The sequence below is a fragment of the Colius striatus genome, chromosome 3 (genome assembly GCF_028858725.1).
Source record: "Colius striatus isolate bColStr4 chromosome 3, bColStr4.1.hap1, whole genome shotgun sequence".
Lineage (NCBI taxonomy): Eukaryota > Metazoa > Chordata > Aves > Coliiformes > Coliidae > Colius > Colius striatus.
In genome coordinates, this window is record NC_084761.1 from 37605516 (window position 1) to 37631397 (window position 25882).

The window sequence follows — 25882 nt, forward strand, 5'->3', positions numbered from 1 at the left end:
CAGCTCATCAGAGCCAAAGCCCCACAGAGGAACACACCTCAGACCTGGTGGACACCTCTAGTCTGGCCATAAGCCTGCTGTAGCTGTTGGGGTGAGAGTGGTGGCAGCAAGCAGCCCTGCCAGCTCCCACCCCACCAGCACTCATCAGCCCAACCTTCTCTGCAAGGAAAATCTAGATCCTTGTTTTGACCCAATACATCTGGAAATGCTTTTGCTCAGGAAACTTGCACTCTGACCATAAAATGGCGTTGTTCTCTTTGGTAAGGGAGTTTTGGAAGAGCAGAGCCAGATGCATAGGTAGTGCTTTCACAGCACCCGTGCAAGGAGATAGTGATGTTTTACAAACGTATGCCATTTATACGCCATCTAGCCAGTTTTATACCTGACCTCCCCGTTCAGGCAGAGTTCCCCGAGACAAGAGGGCAGCAGCGCCCATCCCGGCACCAGGAAGATCTGCGCGGCATTCAACGGTCACAAACTGTTCCCGGCAAAACGGGTTTTTCCCACTAGATGGTGCTCAGGCCTTGCTTATGGTTGTTGCTTAATGGTGCATTCAAGGATGTGGTCAGGACTGGGGATGAAGGTAGCTGTGCACCAGCCAAGGTCTACATGGGGCTGCAAACCTGCCAGTCCCAGTCCTGCCAGCAGTGAGACCCCAAAGCCACCCCCTTCATCTGCCAGTCAACAGTATACACCAAGCCTGAGCTACCTTGAGCATTTCTATGGACCATCAGACTTGGGTGTGATGTGCTGTGGCAATTCTGGGGGTGAGTCACCAGCCTGGGCTGCCTGCAGCCCTGTAGGCCCTTTTGCTCTGATCTGGGTGAGACGGCACAGGAGCCTTTGGCATCTTGTGGATGCTGCCCCACACCTGGGAAGCTGCAGGCAAACCTCTGCCCCAGGTTGCTTAAATCTCCATATTCCCACAACACTAGGACTAGGCTACGTGGCATAGCTGCCCTGGGAGCACTGGGGCCTAACATCCTGGCACTGGGCTTAGTGGGCATGTTCCATTTTGCATCTTTTCCACTGGAGAGCACAAGCTCTAGTAAGGCAGAGCCCCAACAGCTGGTGCTACTGATAGCACCGGTGAGATACACAGTGTTGTCCTTGTCCTAGTGGTCTCAGCATCAGTCATCCATGCAGGAGCCTTGAGAACCAAGTGTATGGCCCAAAACTTCCCCACATGTGGCTGCACAAAAGACAAGGGAGCAGATGCTCTGTGGGTGTCATCGTACCTTATCCCCACATGGGTGCAGTGCCGGCAGGGAGCTCCCTCTCACTCACTCGTGCTGAGGTTGGCACCTCCCACTTCGAGACTTGACGCTGTTCCCACTGTACCATTCTCTCCAGCGTGCTGCTGAGCATACCCATTTTAGCAGCTCCTCAGAAAAAGCAACTTGCAATTGCACAAACAGTGACTAACTTTGGGCACCATCAGTGGCACGGCTCCAGCATGTCTAAGCCCAAACTGGCTCATGTGCAGGGGCCAGCGCCAGGAAAGGCAGCAGCAAGACCAGGGCATATGGTACTGCTGGAAGGGTAGTGGGGCTGGCAAGTACTACAACAGTGAGATGGAAGGCATAAGAGAGATGGATGAGCTAGGGAAGGTGACACTCTGTGGGGATCCCCAGAAAGGAAAAACTGCCCAGAGGAGGCAGATAGCCTCGGGCAGAAGCTGGTGGGGTTTCATACGCCAAGAGTGTGGGGCTGCTTGGTCAGATTGCATCCACAGAGGTGATGGCTGGGCCAGGGATGTGCTGGGGCTAGAAATCCCTCTGTGCCTGGGGACCAGCCTCCCTGCAGCATGCTGCTGGTGTCAAAGCAGCTGCCTGAAGTCCTGCCCCAAACATCAAAGTCACAGAGTTAGGTATGGAAATGCCTTTATTTGTCCATTAGGCTGGAAGTGACACTGTGAGGACAGAGGCTTTATCTTGCCATTTACTTACTCTCCCTGCATCAGTGCACAAACAATGCTACCCTATGCTGTGTATCATAGTTGCCGTTATGTGGCTGAACAGCACAGCAAACTCACGCATCGTTGTCGCAGTGCTGGATGCAGCCCTCCTTGAGTTAACAGCAGGATTGCATTAATCAGTGATTTTTTGGCTCCTGGGCTGTGAAGCATCACACAACCCTGAGCAGCATGCAGGATGTTTCTCACGCAGGCAAGAGCAGCACCCGTAGCAGGGATGCTGGGGGGGGACAAGGTGTGGGACCCCCAGCTCCACCACTGGAGCCCTCTGGGGTGGATCCCAGCAACCTCTCATAGGGCGCCCTGGCTCCAGCGGCCATAGGGGTGACCTGAGGCTCCCCACCCTGCGGGTCGCAGCCCTGACTGCTGGCTGTCGCTGTGGCTGCTTTGCTCTCCCTCAGAGGACTGGCTGCTCTCAGCACTCCCCAGGCTGTTGTAGGGACTGCGGGGGCCACCTCCCACCCCACCAAGGGCATAAAAGGCCCGCTCATGGACATGGAGCTCGTTGGCATGCTTCACCTGGTCCACCTGCCTGCTGTGGCCCAGAGCAGCAAACGCCCCTGGCGCTCCGGCCCCCAGCCTCCTGCCATGATGCCCGGGCAGGTGGCTGACTCTGGTACCCGCCACTGCCGCCTGGGCCTCACCACCTTGCCTTTGCTCACTGCCACCTTGCTCCTGGCCTTTGCTCACTGCCACACTACCCCTGGCTTGTCCTGCCTGTGGCGAGGGGTTGCCCCCTACTTCAGTGGCACGCGGCCTGTCCTCAACATCGCCGCCATGGCCACCAACCCTTGTCTGGCTCCCGCTCAGCACCCCAGGGCTGGCTTTCCTGTGTGGCAGCGGGACTTTGTCCACCCTGGATGTCTTGTCCAGCCCTACTCCACCTGGCTGGATCCTCGCCCCTGCCCCAGGCAGCATCTCCCCGCTGGGTTGGGCAGTTGCTGGCCCCACTTCCCTGCTCCCCCCTCTTCCTCTCCCAGCACTCTTGCCTGCCTTGCAGCTGCCAGCCATCCCCAGAGAGGTGGTGCAGTCCCCCTCACTCATCCTGGGGGAGGCCATAGTGGTACCTGGGCTGGTCTTGGCCCAATTGGCTGATACAGTGGCCTCCCTGTCACCCCTCTGTCGGGGGGTGGTGACAGACGGGTAGCCTGACCTCCTGTCAAACTTTTGCCCCTCACCTTTCACCTCATCATCATTGCTCCTATGGATGCCAGCTCCCTTGGCAGAGGTAACATCATCACCAGTGTCCTTCCAGGGGCCAGGGGCCACCAGTCCTTCTCTATCACCAACCTTGGTGGCACCATCCTTATTTTCTCCTGTGGGATGGTCATTTCTAGGTCTGCTGGTGACATGATCATCATGGATCAGGGTGGCTGTGGTGTCTGGTCTTTCAGGCTGCCTGTGATCAGGGATGCCATTATCATCACCATTGCCATCATGTGCTGCACTGACACTCAGCCTGGGCAGGGGGCTGCTGGTTCCCACAGTGGGGATGCCATCATCCTTTCTGCCATCATGTGCTGCACTGACACTCAGCCTGGGCAGGGGGCTGCTGGTTCCCACAGTGGGGATGCCATCATCCTTTCTGCCATCATGTGCTGCACTGACACTCAGCCTGGGCAGGGGGCTGCTGGTTCCCACAGTGGGGATGCCATCATCCTTTCTGCCATCATGTGCTGCACTGACACTCAGCCTGGGCAGGGGGCTGCTGGTTCCCACAGTGGGGATGCCATCATCCTTTCTGCCATCATGTGCTGCACTGACACTCAGCCTGGGCAGGGGGCTGCTGGTTCCCACAGTGGGGATGCCATCATCCTTTCTGCCATCATGTGCTGCACTGACACTCAGCCTGGGCAGGGGGCTGCTGGTTCCCACAGTGGGGATGCCATCATCTTTTCTGCCATCATGTGCTGCACTGACACTCAGCCTGGGCAGGGGGCTGCTGGTTCCCACAGTGGGGATGCCATCATCCTTTCTGCCATCATGTGCTGCACTGACACTCAGCCTGGGCAGGGGGCTGCTGGTTCCCAGAGTGGGGATGCCATCATCCTTGCTGCCAAGGGTGGTGCTGGCCTGGGTCGTTTCTTGCTCCCCTACATGGATGTTGGCCCTCTCAATGAAGATGTTGACCTTGTCGTCCTTGTACGGAGAGATCTGGGTGAAGCTAGTGCCCCTTGCTATGCTGCCCACCTTCCCGTTGGTGACGGTGTTGCTGCCTGAGTTGGGGATGTAAGTGTATTCATCCACACCTTGGGCATCAATCTGGATGTCTTCCAAATTCTTGGTGACAGAGGCAAGTGTGGCACCTCTTGTCCCTGTGCCCCGCACAACACCCTCCTGCCCTTGGCCAGGGACGGTGGCTGCACCGCTGCCCTCATATGCACCCTCTCCAGTGGCAGGGGCCCTCTCCCTCCCAGCTGTTGTGGCCCCCTCCACTGGAACACCCCTGGGGGCAGCATCATCCCTATCTTCACTCCTGACACCAGACCTGTTCCCTGTCACAGCCTTGCTGGGGCGTCTGCCCTGGGGGAGAATGGAAACATCACCATCAGCTTCAACCATCAAATCCAGATCACCGCTGCCTTCTGAGCTGGATGGGGTGGGGCCTGCGACACCACGTGGTCGGGTGCCAATGCCTGGGCGAGGACTGAGAACATCTCTGCCAATGCCTGGGGCACTCCGGTTGTCAGGCTTGAGGCTGGTCCAGTCCTCCATTGCATCAATGCTGCCGTTTTTACCTTGCTCCAGGGACACCCCATCTTCCTTTGGCCCCCACCTGGCATCGTCCTCACCCAGCCGGTGGATGGGGACGGTGCTCTGGCTGTCAGCCTCTTCCTTCTGTATAAAGGAAGACGTCAGAGCGGGCCCCAGTGCCTGCTAGCTGCATGGGGTGCCACTGCAGAGCTGGGAGCCTGCTGTGTCATCTGGCCATCTCCTCACCTTTATCGCAGTCTGGTTCCTCCGTGTTGAAAATGAGTAGACATATTTGAAAATGTAGAAGCCATGCTTGGCATTGCAGCCCTTCAGCAGTATCTGGTGGAGAAGAAAATAACCAAAACCCACAGTTTTCATATTGAATGCACCAGGAGCTTCCCTTGTCACGTCTGGCAGTGCAGCAGGGTCCCACTAGCATGTCCTTGAGCCCCAGGGCAGGAGGTAGCTCTCACCACCTCACGGCCACCTGCACAGGCAGTGACCTGGGCAGGATGTATGCCCTGGCCTTCTGGGTTCTGGGGTTTGGTTTTCCCTTGGGCTCTTTTTCTGCCTTTGCTTGCTTTCAGGAACTGTGGGGTTGTTTTATTTGCATGACAGCTTATGGCTTGAATAAACAGCCTGCTTGATGGTCTGTCCTGTCAGACATGAATGGTGGGACACATGACAACCAAACAGCTGGGAGGACAGCAGCTGGCTTCCAATAGGCAAAACTAGGCCTTTTCTTTCATGCTACTCATCTGATGCATTTTGCACAACAAAGTCTGAAAAAAAGAAAAGGCATAGCAGTTGCACCTGGGACTTTTACAACCTCACCTGTAGGTACACCAAGCATTTATGCTCTGGCACTAGGCAGGGGCAGAGGAGCAGCCGGTGAGAAAGGGTTGTTTCCTTGCCTGAGCACATAACACCTTTCCTCTCCCCAGCTCTTTGCAAGGGCTGCTCAGATGTGAGAAGACCACCAGTCTCTTTTTCCACAGCTCACTGTGGCTGCCTGGAAAAAGTGGCTTTCTCTCTCTGCTCCACTGGTGCAGGGCACCCTATGATGGTCCAAATGATGGTGGGGAGGAAAGACGTACCCGGTGCTGTCCCATACAGTTCCCGATGGCTCTCCCTGGCAGTGGCTGTGGCACCTGTGGGCATCAAAACATGAAATTAAGAGACAGCATCAAATGTTGCTTTGGTGTCTCAGCAGCTGCCAACACCTGCCCTGCCCAGTGTGATAGGCGCACCAGGGCTTGTCCAGGTGGGAAAACTGTCGATAAGCCAGTACACTCCTGGGCAGTTACCTGGTGTGCTGGCTTAAAGCCAGAAATAGTAAGATAGGTCAAAGTCCCTTTTCCAGAGTCTGGAAAGTCTTGAAAGTTCTGCTACACCATGCTTGTTTTACTAGGATGCTTGCTTTCTAGGATATCATTGGTCTGCAAATACCTTTTTACTGGATTCTACTGCAGTGTATTTTTATTGCAGAGCAGATTTCTGCTCACAGACAGACTTCTGTACATGCTTGCAAGCTTCTGGCTGCCCCTGATTCTGCTGGCACTTTTTTGGGATGGGAGACCTGAATATGTGAGCATCCAAGCCTCACCAAGCCATTTTAGGGTGTCCCCTACATGCCAGAGATGAGATGGCCCCATGGAGGAGATCTCCTCGCAGTCTCTGTAAAATCAGGCTCTAAAGTGCCTCAAGCCCAGGTGAAAGGCACAGAAATGTGTCTGGAGTATAAAATATTCCTGAATTATTCCATTGTTTGTGAACAATGTCAAAGGTTGGATTACAGCCCTGGTTATGCAGCAGAGTGTTAAGCCATCTTTCTCCTGTGTCCCTATCTGAAAAGCAAATCTGTGCTCATTTGTTACCTTGCCCATGCTACCCTGTGACAGACCCCATTGTGCAAGCTTGCCCAGGATGCTAAAGGACACATGGCCAGGGCCCAGCCCTCAGGGGAGATGTGGTTTCCCTCCTCCTTACTCTCCTAGAAAAGCAAGTGTTCACTAGGAGCCTATTTTCACTCTAACTATTTGGCATATTAGGCAACAGTTATGAGGACGAAAATTGCTGCTATTATATTTGTCTTAGTTTACCCTTTGTTCCACTTGTATCTGTCCAAATTTCACACTAGGAGAGCTAGAGTACCATTGCAGACACCCCTCTGTCCCCTGTTTCTCATGTAAGGCAAGTGTCCTCTCCGTGCCACCCTCCCTGTAGCTCCACTTGGGCTCTTCCCAGGCCAAAAGCTCTGGGCAGATCCCAAACCGACAGAAATCAAAGGGAAGTTACAGCAGCCAAGACCAGCCCTTGCACCATGCCCTAACTGCTGAATTAAAGGGACATACTCAAGCACCTCAGTGCAGTTATATGTTTCTCCTGCCAGGTTCACTTCTGTGCTAGTACCTCAACCCCACTCCCTGCCGAGCCCCAGTGGTGCTGTCTGCCAGTATAACTCATGTTTTCCCACTGCTGAGACCATGTCAGGGTGTGCTGGGTGGTACACCCCACACTGTCAGTGGCATGCTGGGAAGCCAGGAAGAGCCATACTCACGGGTGTTGAGAGGGCTGTGCGGAGCAGGCACAGGCACAGGCACACGAGGGCTGTTTGCATCTTGGGCAGCTCCTGGGGGCACAAAGTAAAGTGTCACTTTGTCTTCCTGGGGTTTGCAGTCCCCAGCAGTCCCAGTCAGCAGCAACCCAAAGATCCTGCTGTCCCAAAGCCCCCATGAAGTCTGGGTTGTCCGGCTTTCCATTGCCCTTGCAGAGGCACTCAAGCAATCTCTACCTGCCTGCTTGCCTGGCAGCAAAGGTGACACTTTCGCCATGTGCATACTGCAATGAGGCGAGGACTCATGCACAGCCAGCAGCACTCAGTGAGTGCTGTGGCAACAGTTGTTAAAAACTCTTAACTCGCTCTGTCAAAGCAGTTTGGGTGAATATTTGCAATAAATGATCACCAAAACCGCTGCAGGCTAACTAAGCCATACAGTCCTAAGTCTAAGAAACTCCCATAGTTTTCAACAGCACTGATAAATGGCAGGAGATAATGGCTCTGTTGGCTAATAATCCTCATTTCACCCATCCACCCTGGCTTAGGCTCACAGGTCCAGCCTGGAAACTATTTTCAGCCGTGTAAGCATTTTACGGCAAATATGAGAAGGCAACTCCAGCAGAAGGATCAGCAGTACAGTGCATCATAGGCTAAAGAGAATGCAATGCATAGATGGGCACAACCAAGGCTCGGGCTGTCTCCCCAGCCCTACCGCAGCTTGCCGAGAGTGAAAGCAGGAGATGTCCTGCTCAAGGAGGACAGAGCCAAAGCACTGGGGAGAGACCCAGCAGGACAACTAGATAAGATTACCTTTCACCGTTGGAGGCAGGTCCCAGGGGCAGACCATGCAGGCTGTGCCCACTTTGCTGAAATTTAAAGTTGGCCCCAGGCACGCAGAGCCAATCAGCTCCTGCCCAGGGACATTTGTCATGGCTGGCAGTGCCCGCAGATAACCAGGGAGAGTAATTTACAGCTAAAAATGTGTTTGTGGTGGAAGACAGCTATCAAATGTTCCACCTGACTGGATAAACAGAAAGCACAGTTTATAAATATCTGTTCTGAAGGCGAAATTGCTCGATGATTAGTACAGATCTCAGTGTGGCACACATCCAGGCTGATTATTGATATGAGGGAGTGCAGCGAGTCATAGCATGCCCCCCATGACTGACGTGGGAAAGCCATCAGGCTGCAGGAAGGGACAGGCAATCCACGGAGCCCAGCCTGGTCACAGCCATGGCTGGCATCACGGGGCAGTGCTGGCCAAACAGAGGGCTGCCTGCACTCTGAAGCCTCTGACACCTGTTTGTTAGGTTTCAACCTCAACCCCCCTGCAAGCCCAGTGCAAGTGCAAAATAGCAGCAAAAAATTAAAAAGAGAAAAACCCAAAGGGATTTTTTCATGCAATGTTTGCACACGTCCCTTTGAGCCCACCCTTGCTGCGGGAAGGTGCTATGAGGCCATGTACAACAAACATACTCTCCTCCCACTCCCTCTGTCTCTGATGGTACTGCTGGTCACGTATACACAAGTCGAGGGAATTTTCCTTGTTGTGGCCAGCCTGGCTCATCCGTTCACTGGAGTGATGGAGACATAGCTCCCATCCCATCCACCACACTGCCTCAACCCAAATCCTGGGAGTGGGCATGACTGCTGCATTAGTGCCAGAAATGCTTAAACCACCAGCAGCCATCCTGAGGTATGAGCAAATCCTGGAGCCAGGAGGAACCTTTTCCCTGGCAAGGACACTGTGGTGGGATGCTGTCCCATGGGTACTGGAGCAGCTAGTCAGTGTGGCTTGGCTCGGGGAGGTAGAGCTTTGGCTGGGTGCCTGATGGGGCTGACGCACACAGGATCAGGCTCCCTGTGGGACCAGGACCCAGTCCCCAGCAGTGCAACAGCCCTTTGTCAATGCTGCATCCCTGACGTCTTTGGGCACTCCCTGGGGATGTGAGTGATGGGGCTCTCATGTCCTTCCCACCAGCTGTGAGCATGTGCAGGGCTCCCCATTGCTGCAGCAGGAATTTAGCCCCAGGGGTACTCATCCTGCAGGCAGCTGCAGCCTGGCTTTGGCACATAGAGGTGGCTTTGTACAGCAGCCAGCAGCTCACTGCTGTGAGAACAGAAACTGGTTTTGCAGTGGGACCTATATTGGGAACTGAAGACAAGTTTCCTTTCCAGCAGTGCAAGACCATCGTGATACCTGCCATAACCTGTACATGAGGTCCATCGCTTTTCCTAAATGGAGGCACCTGCCTGGAACCCAGTGGGATTTGGTCCTTCCTCATCCCTGGTGCTGATCCCCAGTTGGCCAGGGCCACACTGCCATGGGAGGGGTGTGGGCCAGGGTCCTGGGACCAGAAGCCAAGCATCCCCATCCCTGACGCAGGAGGCTAACGAATGCAGTACTGTCACTGTGACAGCCCTCCCTTGCCCTGGGGATGAGGCTGTGTGGCAGTGAGAGACAGGAACCATTTTGGGCTACAGTGCTGGTGTCCGAAATACACATCCAAGGTGTCTGGCCGCGATGGGACCCATGTGCCTGGCACAGAGAGGCAGAAGCACAGCTCTCATTACAGAGGCATGCATCTACAGCTAGTGATGCACAGAAAGATAGATTTATGTCTTTGCCTTTACTAATAATGCCTGGTGTGTGGTCAGGCTATGGAAGGCATGCCACCAAGGAGTGGGTGATGTGGTAAAGTTATTGTCATCCACATATTGCAAATTCCTGTCAAGTTTACATAAGATGTGGCAGGAATCCCATGGCAGTGACCCTGTTCTTTCCTTTTTCAGAGAGGACTCTACAGAGGCTTTCCTAGTTATCCTTTCCATTCCTCCCCTCCTTTTGTGTGCATCTCAGTGGGAATAAAGAGATTTAACCCTGAGCAGCATGAGCACCTATGGCTCCTCTGCCCACCAAGTACTGTGCTGCCCTGATGACCCCAGCAAGTTGGGCAGCAAACCCCTCCTCACCAACGAGCTCAGTTCAGTTGCTTTATTTTGTTTCTCCTTCTGAGATACAAAGGATAAAAGCCTGTGAGGGAGCTAGTGTGCACTGCAAGCTGCCATGTGTCCCCTCTGGTGTGCGGTGGCTGGATGAGCCTTCAGGTGCATGGTCCTGAGTGGGATGGGGAAGTAGGGGGCAGCACCAGGGCCACCCCCACTGGCTCACTGGCTGTAGTAGTAATCCTGGCCGTATACGTCATAGCCATGCCCCTTGTAGTAGCCGTACTCATCCTCGTAGGCCCGGTAGCTGTCCCCACGGGCGTACTCATCTTGCTCCGTGTAGCTGCCATCAGTGGTACCCTCATCCCCCCGGCTGTGGGCCCTGGCTGTCACCTCGTACTCCCACTGCTCCCCTGTCGTGGTGGCATCCATGGGTCCCCCGTCATCTGTGGTGGTTGCCTGGGACAGCCCCTCTTCACCAGTTGTGCTGGCTGCAGTGGTAGCTTCAATTTCCTCCTCTTCCTCCTCTTCCTCTTCTTCTTCCTCCTCCTCTTCCTCCTCCTCCTCCTCGGCCACCCCGGTGCCTTCCTCAGCCACTGCAGTGCCATTGCTATGAGATCCATCTGCCCCCTCAGTAGTGTTGGTGCTTGTGCCGTTGACACCATTCTCATTCTCAGCTACCTCTTCTTTCTCCTCCTCTTCCTCCTCCTGCTCATTCTCATTGCTATCCTCATTTTCAGAGTCATCTCCCTTGCTAGCAGCTCTGTTTCTGCTTCCCTTCAGGGGCTCCTGGCATCTCTTGCCCTGGTAGAGGGAAAAATAGGACAGAAGTTGTTGGGTGTCAGGACGTTGCAGCTTTTTGGTGCCATGTGTTCTGGGGTAGGCATGTGCACTTCCCCCTGCACATTGGATGGCAAGGCTGCCTTTTTGGGCTGCCCCTCCCAACCCTCATACTGGGTTAATACCCAGAGTTTAACCCAGCTGTGGGGATCTTATGCAGCAGACCCCAAAGCAGGGCATCCCATGGGTGCATAAAGGGAACATACTCCCCTCAATGGGTGCTCCCCTCTGGCCCCCAAACCAGACCTGCTGGGGGAATGCGCTGTCTCCTTCCAGCCCACACTGGCTGTCCTGGGAAGCTGCTCCAGTGGGGAGCCCTGCTGCCTTTGTCCCAGCATGGTATTTCTCCTGCAGGAGAGGGAGAGGATGTCTCAGCAGCAGGAGAGGAGAGCAGCCCTCCCAGTAGCATCCTCACATGGCATCTGGGTGCTGCTGAGAGCTGCCTTCCCACAGGTCTCACCCCAGGCTGAAGTCCAGAAGCTACAGCAGAGCAGCCTGGGCTGTGCAAATAAGTGATGGTGGCTGAAGATGGGTGTTCCCATTCTGGCTTCACATTTTGCTTTACAAAGCATCTACAGTGCTGCTTTTGAAGTTCTCTCCAAGTCTCCAATATGCAAAGAAATGCAAGCCACAGGTTCACTGCCTGGGGGCACACATCACACACCAAGCACAGAAAGCTGGTGAGAGTGCCATAGCTCAGAGCCCGAACCCCACCAGCAGTAAGCAAGCCATCAGCACCGTTCAGCCCCAGAGACCATGCAGCCCAGAGGGCCTCTCAGCTGGGGGCATGGCCAAACAGAAGGTGTAGGAAGGAACGCCTTTGCTGTCTATAAAGCTTATCTTAGAATGCTTTGAAATGTCTGGGAAATCTGGGGATCTGTGATTTCCTGGTCCGTAACTGGCTAACGCTGTCATATGAGACCGAGGCCTATATTTTTTCACTCTTGGCTGAGTCCACCTAAGGTGGAAACATCTAGCTACCGAAACAGGCAATGAGTAATCAAGATGCAAACACAGCCTGGAACAATTGTGATGAAACTGATGGGGCAGCTCACCCTGTCCCTGTACTGGAAGGAGAAGTACCTTGCCATGGGCAAATGAACCCAGCCATGGTGGGGAGACACAGGGCCACTGCCATCCTTACCCTGGGCAATCCCTAACACTTGCACTCTGTTGTAACAGTGCAAGCAACATTCATCCAAAGATGTAGAGAAGCTAGGTAATGCACATACAGAGAAATACACAGGCAACATAGTACAACCAACACAGCTGACTCAAAACCACCCTTTGTTTGCTAGCTTCCTTATATGCTGCTTCTGGCAATGTGATCACCCAGGGCCCAGTTGATTAACTTGCAGCACCTGTTTCTGATAACTGGAAGTAGCTTGCCAGCTGCATTAACTTGTCCCTACAGTCTTTACTAAAGCTGGCCGGTCCAAGTCATATTTGTACCTACATCTGACACCATGGATCTTCACTCTGACATTTTGGGCCAACTCAGACACTTAAAAAAATATTGATGCCTCTGATGTCAGAGAAAATCCAGGATGTTTTCCTCTCCACTAGGAGAGTTACCAAATTGCACGGAAGCGATGCCCCCTTCATCTAGCAGCTGGTATAATGGTGCTCTTTATATGCCTATAACTGCCTTTGGGGCCTTTCATCACAACTGATCTTGGTGACTACTCTCTGTCAGTGAAGGCACACAGCATCCCTGCCCAGGAACAGCACTCTTGAAAATTAAAGTGGCAGCCCTCAACAGCAGCTGCATTGCTGCCTATCACTGAGTTTCTTCCTCAGCCATGAAATTCCCTCTTTGGCTGAGTCATCTCTCAAAATTAACCCTAGTTTTTGCACTAGTGAGTAAGAGAGAGCAACGGGCAGGAAGGGCCAAATTGCAGGGAGATGCCAGCCTGGCAGAGGTGCCTGGGGGACGGAGGCCACCCCGTGCTGCACCCCAACCCCAAGCACACTTCCAAAACAGGGATTTAAGACCAGGTCCCCAAGCTTAGACTCCTGGGAAAAAGACCCCTGAAATTAGCATTAAAATAATTAAATAACTTTTTTTTTAAGAAGATTTGATTACACCTGACACAAATTTCCAAGCATGCCAGATCCCTGTCCCAAGGCACCTATGTGCCCGAAACCACTGGATTTTTTTGAGCATTTACAGCCTGGTGAGGCTCAATAGACCTATATTTTATTTTAGAGCTGGATGATTCTCATAAATGCAGAGGTGCTCACATTGATCCATCAGCCAGGAGCAGCATACTGTCTGGGCTGGTACAGACATGCATTCCCAATACAGCATCGCTTTGTGTCTCTCCATGTAGACATAGGCAGACCATGGCTGTATTTTCCATAGCAACTTTGTCAGCACTATGAGGGCAAAGCACTCAGAAAGAGGAAGGTAAGAGTGGCTAACAGTGCTTTTTGCCTTGTGGGTGAGCCTCCCTGCTTCTGCTCTTTGGCCTGTCCTTCTCATTTCCAAGGCACTGAAAATGGAAACCCAGAGTTTGTCTCAGGGTTGCTTGGTGCATCCTCCGCCCTTCAAAAAAAAAAACCAAACCAAAACAACCAAACAAAACCAAGAAACCAACCTCTTTGGAAAAAAAAAAGCAGAGAAAGGGGAAAAAAATTAAATAAAGCTAAAGCCCAAAGTAGAAAATCCAGTGGCATCCAGAGTGCAAGGCTGTGGGTGGTCAGCGGCCGCAAATGCTGCTGAGCAGAGACTACCAAACCAAAGAAAGTTCTCAAATTCCCATATTTGTTTTGGAGGCTGCTGGTGTGCTGTACTCACCCCCCCTTCCTCCTCCTCCTCCGAGCCATCCCCCTCTTCCTCTGATGAGTCACTCTCCTAAGGAGAGGCAAAACCAAATGATGAGTCTCCATTGGTGTCACGAGAATGACAGCCTCAGCCCAGCCCTGTCAGTCAGTGACAGCTGGGGTGTGGACCATGCCCCATGCCTTATTTGGGCTGACATCTCCACATTTGGTGGGGGTGAAGCATCAGCAACCCCTTTGAAGCACCCACCTGGTACTGTTGCTGTGGGGGATGCACGTAGACATATCTGTACAGGTAATACGGATGCCTGTTCTTGAACACCTGTAGGGAGAAGAAAGGGATAAATCCCATCAATCTGGGGGCTTGGGTACAGGAGTGACTGAAATGTCCTCATCCTCAAGGCCAGCGCCATGTGAGGCCAGGCATGTCGGCTGGGGAGACACCATACCGTGTTTTCTTCTGAGTCGTCCGACTTGGCTCGCCAAAGCCAGCTCTTGACCTGGGGGAAAGTCTGGGTTGGCACATGCCCCACAGCAGCCCTGGCCAGCCCAAGGGGTCCCCCCACTGCCTGGCACTCACCGAGAAGGCACACGTCATCCCCACCAGGCAGGCGAAGACCAGGGCAATCCTCATGGCTGCTTTCTCTAGGAACAGAGAAACAGAGTTAGGGCTTGATTTTCAGCTAGAAAGCACTGTCACTACCCCAAATTGTACAGGTGTTTGCTTCCACATGGGTGAGCAGGGAGAAGAAAGGCTGACCTCCAGCCACCTTTCCAGGGGGTCACCCAACCCCTCCAGAGACCCTAGTCCTTTTTTTTTTTTTGTGACATATCACCTTCAATTTCCATGAACACATTTTGTTTTTGCAAGAAGCCACAAAATACCAGAAGAAGGAGTTTCACCCAGTAGCAGCCACGTTGCTTGCCCTGAGAAGGACTGCTCAGTCCTGCTTCCTCTCTGCCTGTGAGTGAGGGGGGAATAGCAGCTGCTGCCAGGGGTGAGACAGGACCTGCTGGTGGGAGCACTGCCACTGTAGCTGCCCTCCCAGTGCCCCACACCCTGCCTGGGCTCTGCCCAGGGAGCAGAGCCCCGGGAAAGACACCACAGAGAGTTTAACCTCATACAGGAAAAATAAATAAGCAAACCAATAAATTAATAAAATTGGCTCCTACAACCTGCCATTGACAAAAACAGCAGTGTCAAGGCACCAATGAAAGGACTGCCCCCCATAGGCAGATTCACAGAATCACATGGAATCACAGAATGATGGGGATTGGAAGGAACCTCTAGAGACCTCCAACCGCCAGCTAAAACAGGTTTGCCTCCACCAGGTCACACAGGAACTCATCTAGGAGGGGTTTGGAAACCTCCAGAGAAGAGACTCTACACTCTCTCTGGTCAGCCTGTTCCAGGGCTCCCTCAACCTCAGAGGAGCAAGTTTCTCCTTGTGTTCCAGGGGAACTTCCTGCATTCCAGCTTGTGTCTCTTACCCTTTGTCCCATCAAATATTCAGGAGAGGAGGCTTGGCTCTGGATAGGTCTAGGCTTCACCCTCTAAGCACTAAAACACCCTGCTCTCCTCCATCCCAGCGCCAGCAAGGAGCACACCCGACCCTTCCCACTGCACCCTGTGCTGAGATTGGGGTGGGCGGGGGGGCTGCAGGTATTATTGTATTTATCTGCACTTGAAGTTTCCCTATCTTCAATTTAACTCAGACTGGAAAGCAACTGGCCACAATCTAGCTTCCCTGGCCGTGCAGCAAGGTGCTGTGTGCTCAAACCCTCCACCTGAGTACTTTGTGAAGCCACAGACCCAGGAAAGAGCTACAAGCAGCATCCAGCCTCATCAGCATGCTGAACCCCTCCATCCCCCTGCAAAGAGCAGATGGCCCAGCTGGAAAAGCAGCAGCAAGCTTACCCTGCCTCAGCAGCGATGGCTACCCGCGGAGTCGGCTGGCACAGATTTCCTCCCACTAATGCCCTGCCAGGATATAAAGCCTATTTTTGCCCCCCCCAAGGCAGTCACCGCCCTGTCCTGAGTGAAGCCAGCCCACTGGCCTGTGCCAGAAAACCCCCAAACTTCAATGCCGGCAGATTTGGTGCATAAACATAGTGTCCCGCACCGCTGCCAAACCCGAGGAGGTTTGCACCACGCCACTTAATTGAGGGTCTGGCCTCAGAGGAATGGCTGGGAGGATGGAGGGTATAATAACACTCTTGCTTTGAATTAAAATAAATATTGGGAAATCTGTTCTCAGGGGATGTCCACCTCCCTTTTTGGGAAATTCTGTCACCGTTTTTTCGAGAAGATAAAAAAGACCAACCTCAAAGGCCCAGCTCCACAGTCACTTGAGCACAGCCATTAGACAAAAAAAGCCTAAAGCCAAACAAGCCTCTCTCCAGGCTGCCTGCAGAGATGAAACGGGCCTTGGGAAGGGCAGAGAAAGAGAAAGAGATTCGAATACAGGTGTCACTACTCCCCCTTTGAGAGTCATTTCTCCCTCAGTGATGCTACGAAATGTGCATCTGCTTTGTTCCTTGTGTCCCTCAAAACCATTGGTCTCCAAAATCAGGTATTCCCTAGCTGAAGTCTGGCCACTCTGTACATATCCACAGCACAGCAGAATAACTGCCTGGGGCAAAACAAATGTCAAAACCCCACAGTCATGGACACCTGAAGTTCAGTGGGGACTTTGGTGGCAGGACACAGGCAGTGGTCAGAGCGCAGGGGATGGGGACACTTAGAGTGCTGTAGCTGCCGCCCTCGCCCCGCCTCCCCTCCCCCCCCCCCCCTTCCCCCCCGGCACACATCTCTCCATTCCCCATACTTATCATTTGCTTCTGGGATTTCAGCTGCCCAGCTCTCCAGTGCACCTCTGCTCCCTCTTTCCCAGATTTCTCTTGCAGTCCTTAGCCGAGGCTCCGTGCTGCTCCTGCATGTGCCCTGGCTGCAACAGCTCAAGCAGCAGCTCCTTGCTGAAGGAAGCTTCACTTTCCACAGTGGGAAGCAAAACTGCAAATCCCACCCAAATCCTTCAGCCCTACAATCCTGCTGAGAGGGAACTGCAGGGCTGGAAAGTGCATGCCTCTAAGCAGGTCAATGATGCACAGGTCAGCCTGTGATAAAACTACGATTATTCAGGAAAAATATACTTTATAGTGGAAGACCTGAACACCCATGCTTCTTCTTAAAACTGAGGGCTGTGCTTGCCAAAAGCCTCACCCACAACCATGGGAGCCCAGATTTACTCTGAATTTGACTGGGAAGCAATGGATTTCTGGTTAGCTAAATTCCCAGATTAGGACCAGAAAGGCAATCTCATGAGGTTCACAAGGACAAGTTCAGGGTCCTGCACCTGAGGAGGAACAACCCCTTGCACCAGTACAGGCTGGGGATTGACCTGCTGGAGAGCAGCTCTGCAGTGAGAGACCTGGGAGTCCTGGTTGATATGAAACTAACCATGAGCCAGCAATGTGCCCTCGCGGCCAAGAAGGCCAATGACATCTGGGGAGGTATCAAGAAGAGTGTGGCCAGCAGTTCAAGGGAGGTTCTGCTCCCTCTCTATTCTGCCCTGGTGAGGCCTCATCTGGAGTACTGTGTCCAGTTCTGGGCTCCTCAGCTCAAGAGGGACAGAGAACTTCTGGAGAGAGTCCAGTGCAGGGCCACCAAGATGATGAGGTGCCTGGAACATCTCTTACAAGGAAAGGCTGTGAGATCTGGAGTTGTTTAGCCTGGAGAAGACTGAGGGGGGAACCTTAACAAAACTTACAAATAAAAAAAAGGCGGATGTCAAGAGGATGGGGCAAGTCTTTTTTTCTGCAGCACCTAGTGACAGGACAAGGGATAATGGGCACAAGCTGAAGCATGAAAAGTTCCACTTGAACGTGAGGAGAATGTTCAGGTGAGGGAGCCCTGGCATAGGATGCCCAGGGAGGGTGTGGAACCTCCTTCTCTGCAGGTTTTCAAAATCAAAGTATTACTGCGTGACCTGATCGAGGTGAACTTGCTTTAGCAGTGCGTTGGACTGGATGATTTCTAGAAGCCTCTTCTAATCCCGACCATTCTATGATTTTTTTATTGTTATTTTGTCTTCTCTCTCATCACATCAACAGGTATGTTTTGGGGAGCTGCTAACTGCTGCAGAAATGCCACATGCATCTCATGCTTTTGGGAAGGGAGAGGTCCCTTGCAGCCTCCCCAGGGGTCCCACTGCCCTGGCCACATGCCCTCCTTGAAAACTGCAGGCTTCAAGGGCACAGTTATGGGCTTCAAAGTCCATTGTGTCACTGTGAGGAGTGGTAATTACAAGGGATGACTAGAGCTGGCTGTGGCTTTCAGCTGGTGTCTCGGGCCAGGAAAACCCACACATCAAAAAAACCACCCAAAATCCCAAAGCAGCCATGCAGTTTCCAATGTCAACGTAGCAGCCTCTGGTAAAGACAGACACTACAACCATGAGGGAGCCAGTATGCCCCAGCACCTGGCTGAAGGGGCTGCCCTGATGCGGGGCAGTGTGGGGACACAGGACAGAGATTGCCCTGTTTCCCGCTGTCCCACACCAACACAGACTGCCCTGCATGGGAGAGCAGCCAGCACATGCTCAGCTTTGAGCCTGAATTTCATCAGAGCTGGGGAACAGAGAGTGCTGGTAGGAGGTGATTTTTAATATAATTAAAGGGCTGATGCTCCAGAATGCTTAAAAAAGAAAACTAACTATAAAAACACGTATTTCACCCAAGATCCCTAAAAAGCACTGGGATAATTATATGTGCTAAAATGCGTGAGCACTTATGTTTAGCTCCTGGGCCAGGGAGCAGGTCCTGCCTGGGGAGCAACCTCACAGCATCATGCAGTAAGACCAGCAGGAAGGTTGGTCAAACATCCGAAATCTTTCCAATTATAATAATAATCATCATTAATAGTGTTATAATAAAAAACATCATCATGTCTCAGGGCTGGAGTATTGGTCTCTGAATGCTTTTGTAAGAACTCTGGTTCTCCAAGGCAGCAGGGCTTAGAAAGGTCAGCCATTTGCCTCAAAGCAGCATTTGGTATCTGTTATTAAAAGTGGTGGCCGGATTTGACAGCTTCATGAAAATAATCTCACTTTTGCAGATAAACAGCTGAAACAAAACACCCAATGACTTGCCTGCCTCTGGCAGGACTGGAATATCTCTCATGAGAAAGGCTGTGAGATCTGGGCTTGTTTAGCCTAGAGAAGATGAAGGGGGGACCTTATCAACTCTGGATGGAGTGAGTCTTTTTTCCCAAGTGCCCAGTGAAAGGACCAGGGGTAATAAGCACAAGCTGGAGCACAGGAACTCCCACTTGAACATGAGAAACTTCTTTCCTGTGAGCATAAGGGAGCCCTGGCACAGGCTGCCCAGAGAGGTTGTGGAGTCTCCTTCTCTGGAGGTTTTCAAAACCCACCTGGACACATTCCTATGTGACCTAATCTAGGTGAACCTGTTTTAGCAGCGGGGTTGGACTGCATGATCTCTAGAAGCCCCTTCCAACCCTCACCATCCTGTGATTCTGTGGATGTGACAACAGGGGACAGCAGCGAAAACCTACTTTTTGGAAGCATGTTGAGATGATAAGGCAGACGTGGAGCCCAAATGGGCAAACACCATGGTTTTCCCTCTGTGCACCCATCAGGTCTTTAAGTAGGCTGCCATGTTGCTCATTCCATGCCTTGGAGAGTGAGCTGGGGTTTAGGCAGGCAGCCCACTCTCCAAGCCCTGCACAAGCACGGCACTGCCCTGGAACAGCAGATGACAACCAACCCCCTGGCAGTTCCTGCTGTGCGCAGGCCCCACTGCAGGCCCCATCACCTGACGCTGGTAGGGTCTGCAGCAGCCATTGGCACCTCTCTGTGCCGTAGCTGGGTGGGCTTGTGCCTGGCATGGCCCAGTAAAGGCCACATAATTGCCTGAGCCCACACAGGCCTAACGGTCAGAGTATCCCTCACTGGTACAGGCTGACATGGCTCCTGTGTCCAAATTTAATTATTATTTTTGCAGGTTGGTAAATGAGCAGAGCAGGGTGCTCCTGTCCTGCCTGGGTCCACCACGGGGCCGAGGCTGTGGTCAGGGCCTCACCATCCTATTTCCACACCCGGGAGCTATTCTGGAAGGAAACCTCAGGGACAAAAATAAGTAAAGAAAACAAAACCAGAAGGACACTTTGAGTACTGTGGGGAGAGGCCAAGGTGATGCTGCAACCAGGGAAAGGGACACCCCTGCCATGCAGCACAGTGGCCAATGCACCTCTGAAATGTGTGTGAGGGACACTGGAGGCAGAGCTTGCCCTCTCCCAACATGCTGTCAGGGACAAGAGTATGTGTGCCACAAACTGAGGAGCAAAGAGGTGAGCAAGGAAAGGGTTCACCAGCAACAGCATAAGAGTGTGGTCCCTCTCTCATCCCCTTTACCTTTCATGGCACAAACCCAAATGCAAACCAACATCAGCTGGGCATGTGGCTTGTTATTTTTTTTGGAAAAAGTTGATTTCAGAGGAAAAGTGAGAGGATAGAACACCTAAAAGGCACCACATATCAACCTCAGTTATCAGTAGACAACCTTTCTACATTGGCCTGCTGTAACTAAACTTCTCATGTGTTTTTTTTCTTTTTCTCTGACGCAGGAGAGTAGTTAAAGAAAATTGATTCTATTTGTGTGGGCCATGAGCAACTCTGTCATGCAAACACTTTGAGACAGCTTGAATTCTAGGGAACAGAAACCCAGCACTGAGGCTAGGTCACAGTGTTATCACAAATCTCAGCACTTGCCACCACCCAGGCACTCATGTGTTTGAGCAATATCTTTATATCTTATTTCCTTTGAGTTTTTGGCTTTTTTTCAGGTTTTTTTTTTTTTTTTTTATTTTCAGGAGAAAGAAACTGCACACCAGCTGGACTGTTACCAGGACTGGTCCCATGACTAGTTTGTTGCCTCCATCCACATGTGGGAGCCCTCAAACATAGCTACACAACAGAAACAGGAGGAAAAATCCCAAATGAACTCAGAAGGTGTCCCAGGTTTTTCGAGGAGAGTGCACAGAGAGCCCAGGTTCATTGCAGAGGTACCCACTGACAATCTGCACACCAGCTCAGGAGCTGAGCTCTCTGCCAAAGCCAGAGGAGTGTCCCTGGCCAGTCAGACATCTGGATGGTGAGCAGGCAAGCTGCTCCTGCATGGCACTGGTGACGGCTGCCGACCTCCCTGCCACTGCACACCCTGCTCAAACCTTCACAAACCCCTATGTTTCACCTTGAGAAGCTGCCACTTGCCACAGAGGCAGAGAGTGCTGCCTGTGTCAGCAGGGAACTGCTGGACTTGCACTGTTAATTTGTTATTGTGTACACACAGGAGTTGCGCAACACTTCTATATGTATCCACATATACACAGACAAGTATCTATCTGTTGCAGTAAGTACCTTAACACTCAAGTGTCCTTTTTTTTTTTTTTTTTTAAAAAAAAAAAGAAGGTTTTGAAAGTTTTTTGTGCTACAATGAAATCTACTTCTTGCTCTGTAGGTCTGAGACATGAGAGGGCAGTTGCTGCCTCTGCTCCCCAGCTGCAGATTCAGCTCCTATTTTCAGAAACCTAATGCCTTCTGCTAAACCACAGCACCAGCGCCTTGCAGCTCCATATTTCAGGGTATGAAAACAGAAAAACCTGACCTGTGAACTACTTGCTCATTTCGCAGCTTTAGAGTCTCCATAGTGAGTTCAAGGGGTGCAAAAGAGGTAGATGCCAACACTTGCACTTCACCTGCCACCCTGTGGTGCCCAGCTTCTTGGGGCAGTGCTAAGGGACCATAAAACTCCCAGGACACGGCTGAGCCAGGGTGGGGAAAGTTATTGGCCATTGAAGCACATGGCATAAAAGGGAGCTGGAAGAAAAATGTTCTCAGAGCATCCAAAAGGCCTGTAGTATTTTGGGGTTTCACGAGGCCAGAGGCTTTTTTCCAACAGCTGACATTTCTTTTGTTCAGATTGGTGGCAGAGGTGATTCCTCGCCATTGAAAAGGGCAGACAAACACAATCAAACTCTCTGAACCCCACCATGAGCAGTTCCCATCACAAAATCAGTTCCCATCACAAAATCCATCACAGAAGGGCACAGAGGAGACAACCCTACCAGATTGTTTCATCCAGAGATATTCCCATTTTGCTGAAGGCAAAGGGGAGCTAAGGAGAAGCACTGCAGCTGGCTGCAGCTGGCTGCTCAGCTCACCCAGAGCGCTTGGATGTGCTGCCAAAAAAAGCCACTAATGAATGGAGAGGTGCTCTTCAGGTCATGAGGGTCTCTCTGTTTCTCCCATCAAAGCCAGAAAGATAAGGGGGTTGAATAAATGCAACTTGCATGCTTTGGCTGCCCCAAGAGCAGCTGCTGCAGCAGGACCTGGTGCTACTGCAGTGGGGCTCAGTGCTGCTGCTGACTCTCACCACTTCAGCCACACTGGCTACTTAATAAAAATAGATTTTTTACTTCTTGGAAAGGACAAAAATACTGCCCCCCAAATGGAGAAACCTTTCTTTTAAGATGAAGATTTGTCTTTTCACAAACCCAAATGTGACCAAAATATCTACTTTAAACCCCAGTGCTGATTCCTGGGCAAATCACTGTGTTTAGTTCTAGAGGCCACCCCCAAAGCACAAAAGACTCTATTGTGAGTGGCTAAGAAAAACACATACCTTGACGTGGGCATTTTTTTAATCCCTACCACCAGGGGTAAGCTGACCCTTACAATTTCATGTTGCAGTCAGCCTGAAACAGGATGCCAGAACACCTCCAGAAGTGGCCTCCAGCCACTTCTCCTTCCCGCCTGACAGCAGAGCATGAGCACTCCCCTTGGATGCTCACCATGCCCAGGCACATGCCATAAAAGCCAGACATAAGGGCTGCTGCTAAAAGTGCCTTAAAATCCTCAAAGTGAGCATCTTTTGCCTACACTATCTCTGGCCACCCAAAATCTCACTCTGTGAAGTGCCACTTGCCACCAAGCCCCTCTGCATGGCAAGTGGGATGACCTCACTGTCACACACACAGACAGCATTTGATGAGGAAAATCCAGTGCCACCAATGTCCCCCAAAAACCTGCCCATCCTCACAGCCATGTGCTGGGCATGGCTCTGCACAGGGCCAACACAAGTGACTCTCTCCCTACAGCCAGGCAGGAGGTTTCCCCAGCCCAGGGCTGAGTGTCATGCCTGTTGATGGCAGGACGGTCCTGTGGGAAGCCATCCTGGCAGGACTGGCAGTCAGCTCTGGCACTGGCTCCCTTGCCTCTGGGGAGCAGCCAGACAGCAGGAGGCAAGTTTTTGGCATTGCAGTCAGGGTTGTGCGTGTAACCGCAGCACTTCCCTGGCAAGGCACGTGAAAGGGTTACAGCACATCCCCAGGAAGGCACGTGAAGGGGATCCACGTGCAAGGCATGCACCCCTCCCCTTAAACTAAAGCCAAATTAACCCAGTTTTTCTCTCCATACATGAAACAATGAGGATGAGAGCTTGTCAGCCTCCTTAGAGTGGTGGGAATGAAGGCAAATGTCCCCTTCCCCAGCTGTGCCATACTGCTGCTCATCCCAGTACCACTCACAGAGCCATGAGGATGGGCAGAGGGTCATGCATAAACTGCAAAAACTGTTTCACAGAGCCTGTTTCATCCCACTCTTGTAACGCCTTGGTCATCCCGTTTATGAGCTGGGCTCAATGCAGAGCTGCAGACCACCCCTCACTTTTCTGAAGGGACCTGAAAAAACCCTCCCAGTCCCCATCCCCACCAGTTGTCTCCACCTCTGCTGGCCCAGGGAATGTGACCTGGCTCCAGGCCAGAGCCAGCATCCAAAAAGTCCTGGCTGCAAGCACAGCAGCACCACTTGGTGGGCAAGGGAGAGTTCACAGCAGTGCTCTGTCCGACACTGCTGTACAGTGGAGCCAGCAAACACAGTGTGACTACAATTTCAACCCAAAGCGGCAGCTGGCACCCAGTCGTTTTTGCACCCCTGGGCTACAGCCAAGCCTGTGCTTGCTGTCTTTCACCCCAGTGATGAGGCTGTGCACCAGCATCATATCATCATCACAGCAATCTCAATTTCTCAGGCAGCTAACACAAGGGGATCACAATTAAGAGTCAAGTCTCAGCTGAGGTGTTCTCTGTGAAGTGGGGACCAGCGGGATGGAGGCGGCAGGGTCAGGAGAGAGGATCGCTCCCAGGGCAGCAGCATGGGGAAGCCGCACATTTCAGAGTTGATCTCATAAAGCAGTAGAAAAAGATTTCATGGGGTGGAAATCAAGACACGACTTCTACTAAAAACAGGAGCTGCTCAGCCCCCAGCTCTTGTACGAGTAGAAAGAGTCTACAAATTAAGTGCAGCTTTGCTGTAAGTAGTAAAACACTAATTCATTTTGTTACTGGTTCTTGAATTGGGTAAATGAATGCCCAGCAATGAGCCCACTGAGCCAAGGCAGCTGAAAGGCATGCATCCACTCGTGCTGATGCCTCAGAGACTGTCCCCGGCAGAGCCACAAACCCTATGCTGCAAAACTGGGCAGCTATGCAACAGCTCACTGCTTCCTCCATCAGCATTGATACCCACGCTGTATGGCGTCATACACATGTGAACAAGCAAGAGAGGCCTGAGTGGGATTTTAAATCAATCATCTGGTGTTTATTTGCTGGCTGGTAGGAGAAAAAAAGGAATACAAGGCACACTGAATAAAAGAGGCTTTATCCATTATGTATCAGCCCACAGTAACTCCCTTTCCCCTGCTCACCTGCATTTCTGCCACAGGGGACTTAGTGCCAGGGGCCACTATGGGTGCCCAGAGCCAGTAGTCAGGAGAACCCCCATGCCCTGGGGCATTTTCTTCGAACCACCTCAGGAAGCCTTTGCTCGAATTGTAGCAGATGATGGCCATACTTCTCCCAAGTAACAAGTGACAGGACAAGAGAAAATGGCTTCAAGTTGCACTAGGGGTGGTTTAGATTTGAGATTAGGAAGAACTTTTTCACTGAGAGGGTTGTTAGACACCACCAGGGAGGTGGTGGAATCCCCATCCCTGAAGATATTGCAAAGCTGTGTAGCTGAGGTGCTGAGGGACATGGTTTAGTGACGGACTTGGCAGTGTCAGGTTAGTGACTGGAAAGTCTTTTGACTTGAAAGTCAAAACTTTCCAACCAAAGTTGAAAGTCTTTTCCAACTAAAATGATTCTATGATTCTGTAATATAGTAAAGTCCCAGGCACAGCTCATGGGAGTTGTTAGACAATTTTCCACCCCACTGCTGGGTCACCTAGGGCTGGCCCTGAGGGTGCCTGGAAACATCTTTCAGTCTCTGCTGTCTCCCTTGCCCCAGCATACTGCAGCTCACTGTGTAAACAGTCTGCCCTTTCTTGCTCCCCACTCGGTCCAGTCTGACCTGAAATCATAGCATCTGATTCCCCCAGGGAAGGAAAACCAGCAACACTTCAAAGCACAACACTGTGGAGTTTGATGGTTTTAATAGTAATAAATCATCAAGGTACATTTCAGCTTTGAAATATGAGTGCAAAAAGAATAAAATATAACATTTTTCTGTACATTTCTTACAAAATATTACATACATCCCATCCAGAAATGGCACTTCACATGTCGCTAAGCCCACGCACCACGTGCACACACCAGCTGTAGCATCTCCTCCATATGTGCAGCACGTGGAGCTAACAGAAAGCTCCTGCTGGAGTCTAGCCAGATGCTTTTAGGGCAGTGGTAGGTAATTACCAGGGGTGAGCAAAGAGAGCTGTCTGCCCAGCATGCACAGGCACAGCTCCCGGAGTGCTGAGCTGCCACTGTGCCCTTGCAGCAAGTGGGCAGCATGACCCTGCTGGCACCCACAGCTCTCAATTTCCCTGGTTTTGTTTGGGAAATGACTTTTCTTGCTGCAGTTTGGCATTTTCCCTATGTCTGTCATCATCTCCCACCTTGCATGCCATGTAGTGTGTCCAGGTCAAGCCTTGGCAAACTCACCTCCATTTTATCCACAGTATCTTCTCAGGAAGAAGTCAATGAGGCTATATAGCAAATAAATTAGCTC

The 25882-nt window shown here is 51.9% G+C and overlaps 2 protein-coding genes across 2 annotated transcripts; both read right to left on the minus strand.

Moving 5' to 3' along the window:
• Window positions 1-2266: 2266 nt before the first annotated feature.
• MEPE (matrix extracellular phosphoglycoprotein) lies at window positions 2267-7307 on the minus strand. The gene is made up of 5 exons (XM_061994336.1): window positions 7230-7307; window positions 5767-5820; window positions 4916-5008; window positions 3970-4813; window positions 2267-3417 (listed from the first exon to the last, which is right to left on the minus strand). Exons 1-5 carry the CDS (start codon window positions 7287-7289, stop codon window positions 2267-2269), a joined length of 2202 nt encoding a protein of 733 aa, XP_061850320.1. The 5' UTR covers window positions 7290-7307.
• Window positions 7308-10210: 2903 nt separating this feature from the next.
• On the minus strand, window positions 10211-15763 carry IBSP (integrin binding sialoprotein). Its single transcript, XM_061993703.1, has 7 exons — window positions 15718-15763; window positions 14380-14444; window positions 14249-14299; window positions 14050-14121; window positions 13816-13872; window positions 11262-11363; window positions 10211-10979 (listed from the first exon to the last, which is right to left on the minus strand). Exons 2-7 carry the CDS (start codon window positions 14431-14433, stop codon window positions 10398-10400), a joined length of 918 nt encoding a protein of 305 aa, XP_061849687.1. The 5' UTR covers window positions 14434-14444; window positions 15718-15763; the 3' UTR covers window positions 10211-10397.
• Window positions 15764-25882: the final 10119 nt, after the last annotated feature.

What these genes read in the sequence shown, in the direction of transcription:
- MEPE (XM_061994336.1), bottom strand. Translation starts at nt 7,289, where the DNA reads ATGCAAACAGCCCTCGTGTGCCTGTGCCTGTGCCTGCTCCGCACAGCC. An exon ending in GGAACCAGACTGCGATAAAG is followed by an intron (nt 4,814 to 4,915) that starts GTGAGGAGATGG and finishes TCCTTTATACAG; the next exon opens with AAGGAAGAGGCTGACAGCCA. An exon ending in CCTGCCCAGGCTGAGTGTCA is followed by an intron (nt 3,418 to 3,969) that starts GTGCAGCACATG and finishes GTGTCAGTGCAG; the next exon opens with CACATGATGGCAATGGTGAT.
- IBSP (XM_061993703.1), bottom strand. Translation starts at nt 14,433, where the DNA reads ATGAGGATTGCCCTGGTCTTCGCCTGCCTGGTGGGGATGACGTGTGCC. An exon ending in CCCCACAGCAACAGTACCAG is followed by an intron (nt 13,873 to 14,049) that starts GTGGGTGCTTCA and finishes GCCTCTCCTTAG; the next exon opens with GAGAGTGACTCATCAGAGGA. An exon ending in AGGAGGAGGAGGAAGGGGGG is followed by an intron (nt 11,364 to 13,815) that starts GTGAGTACAGCA and finishes CCTCTCCTGCAG; the next exon opens with GAGAAATACCATGCTGGGAC.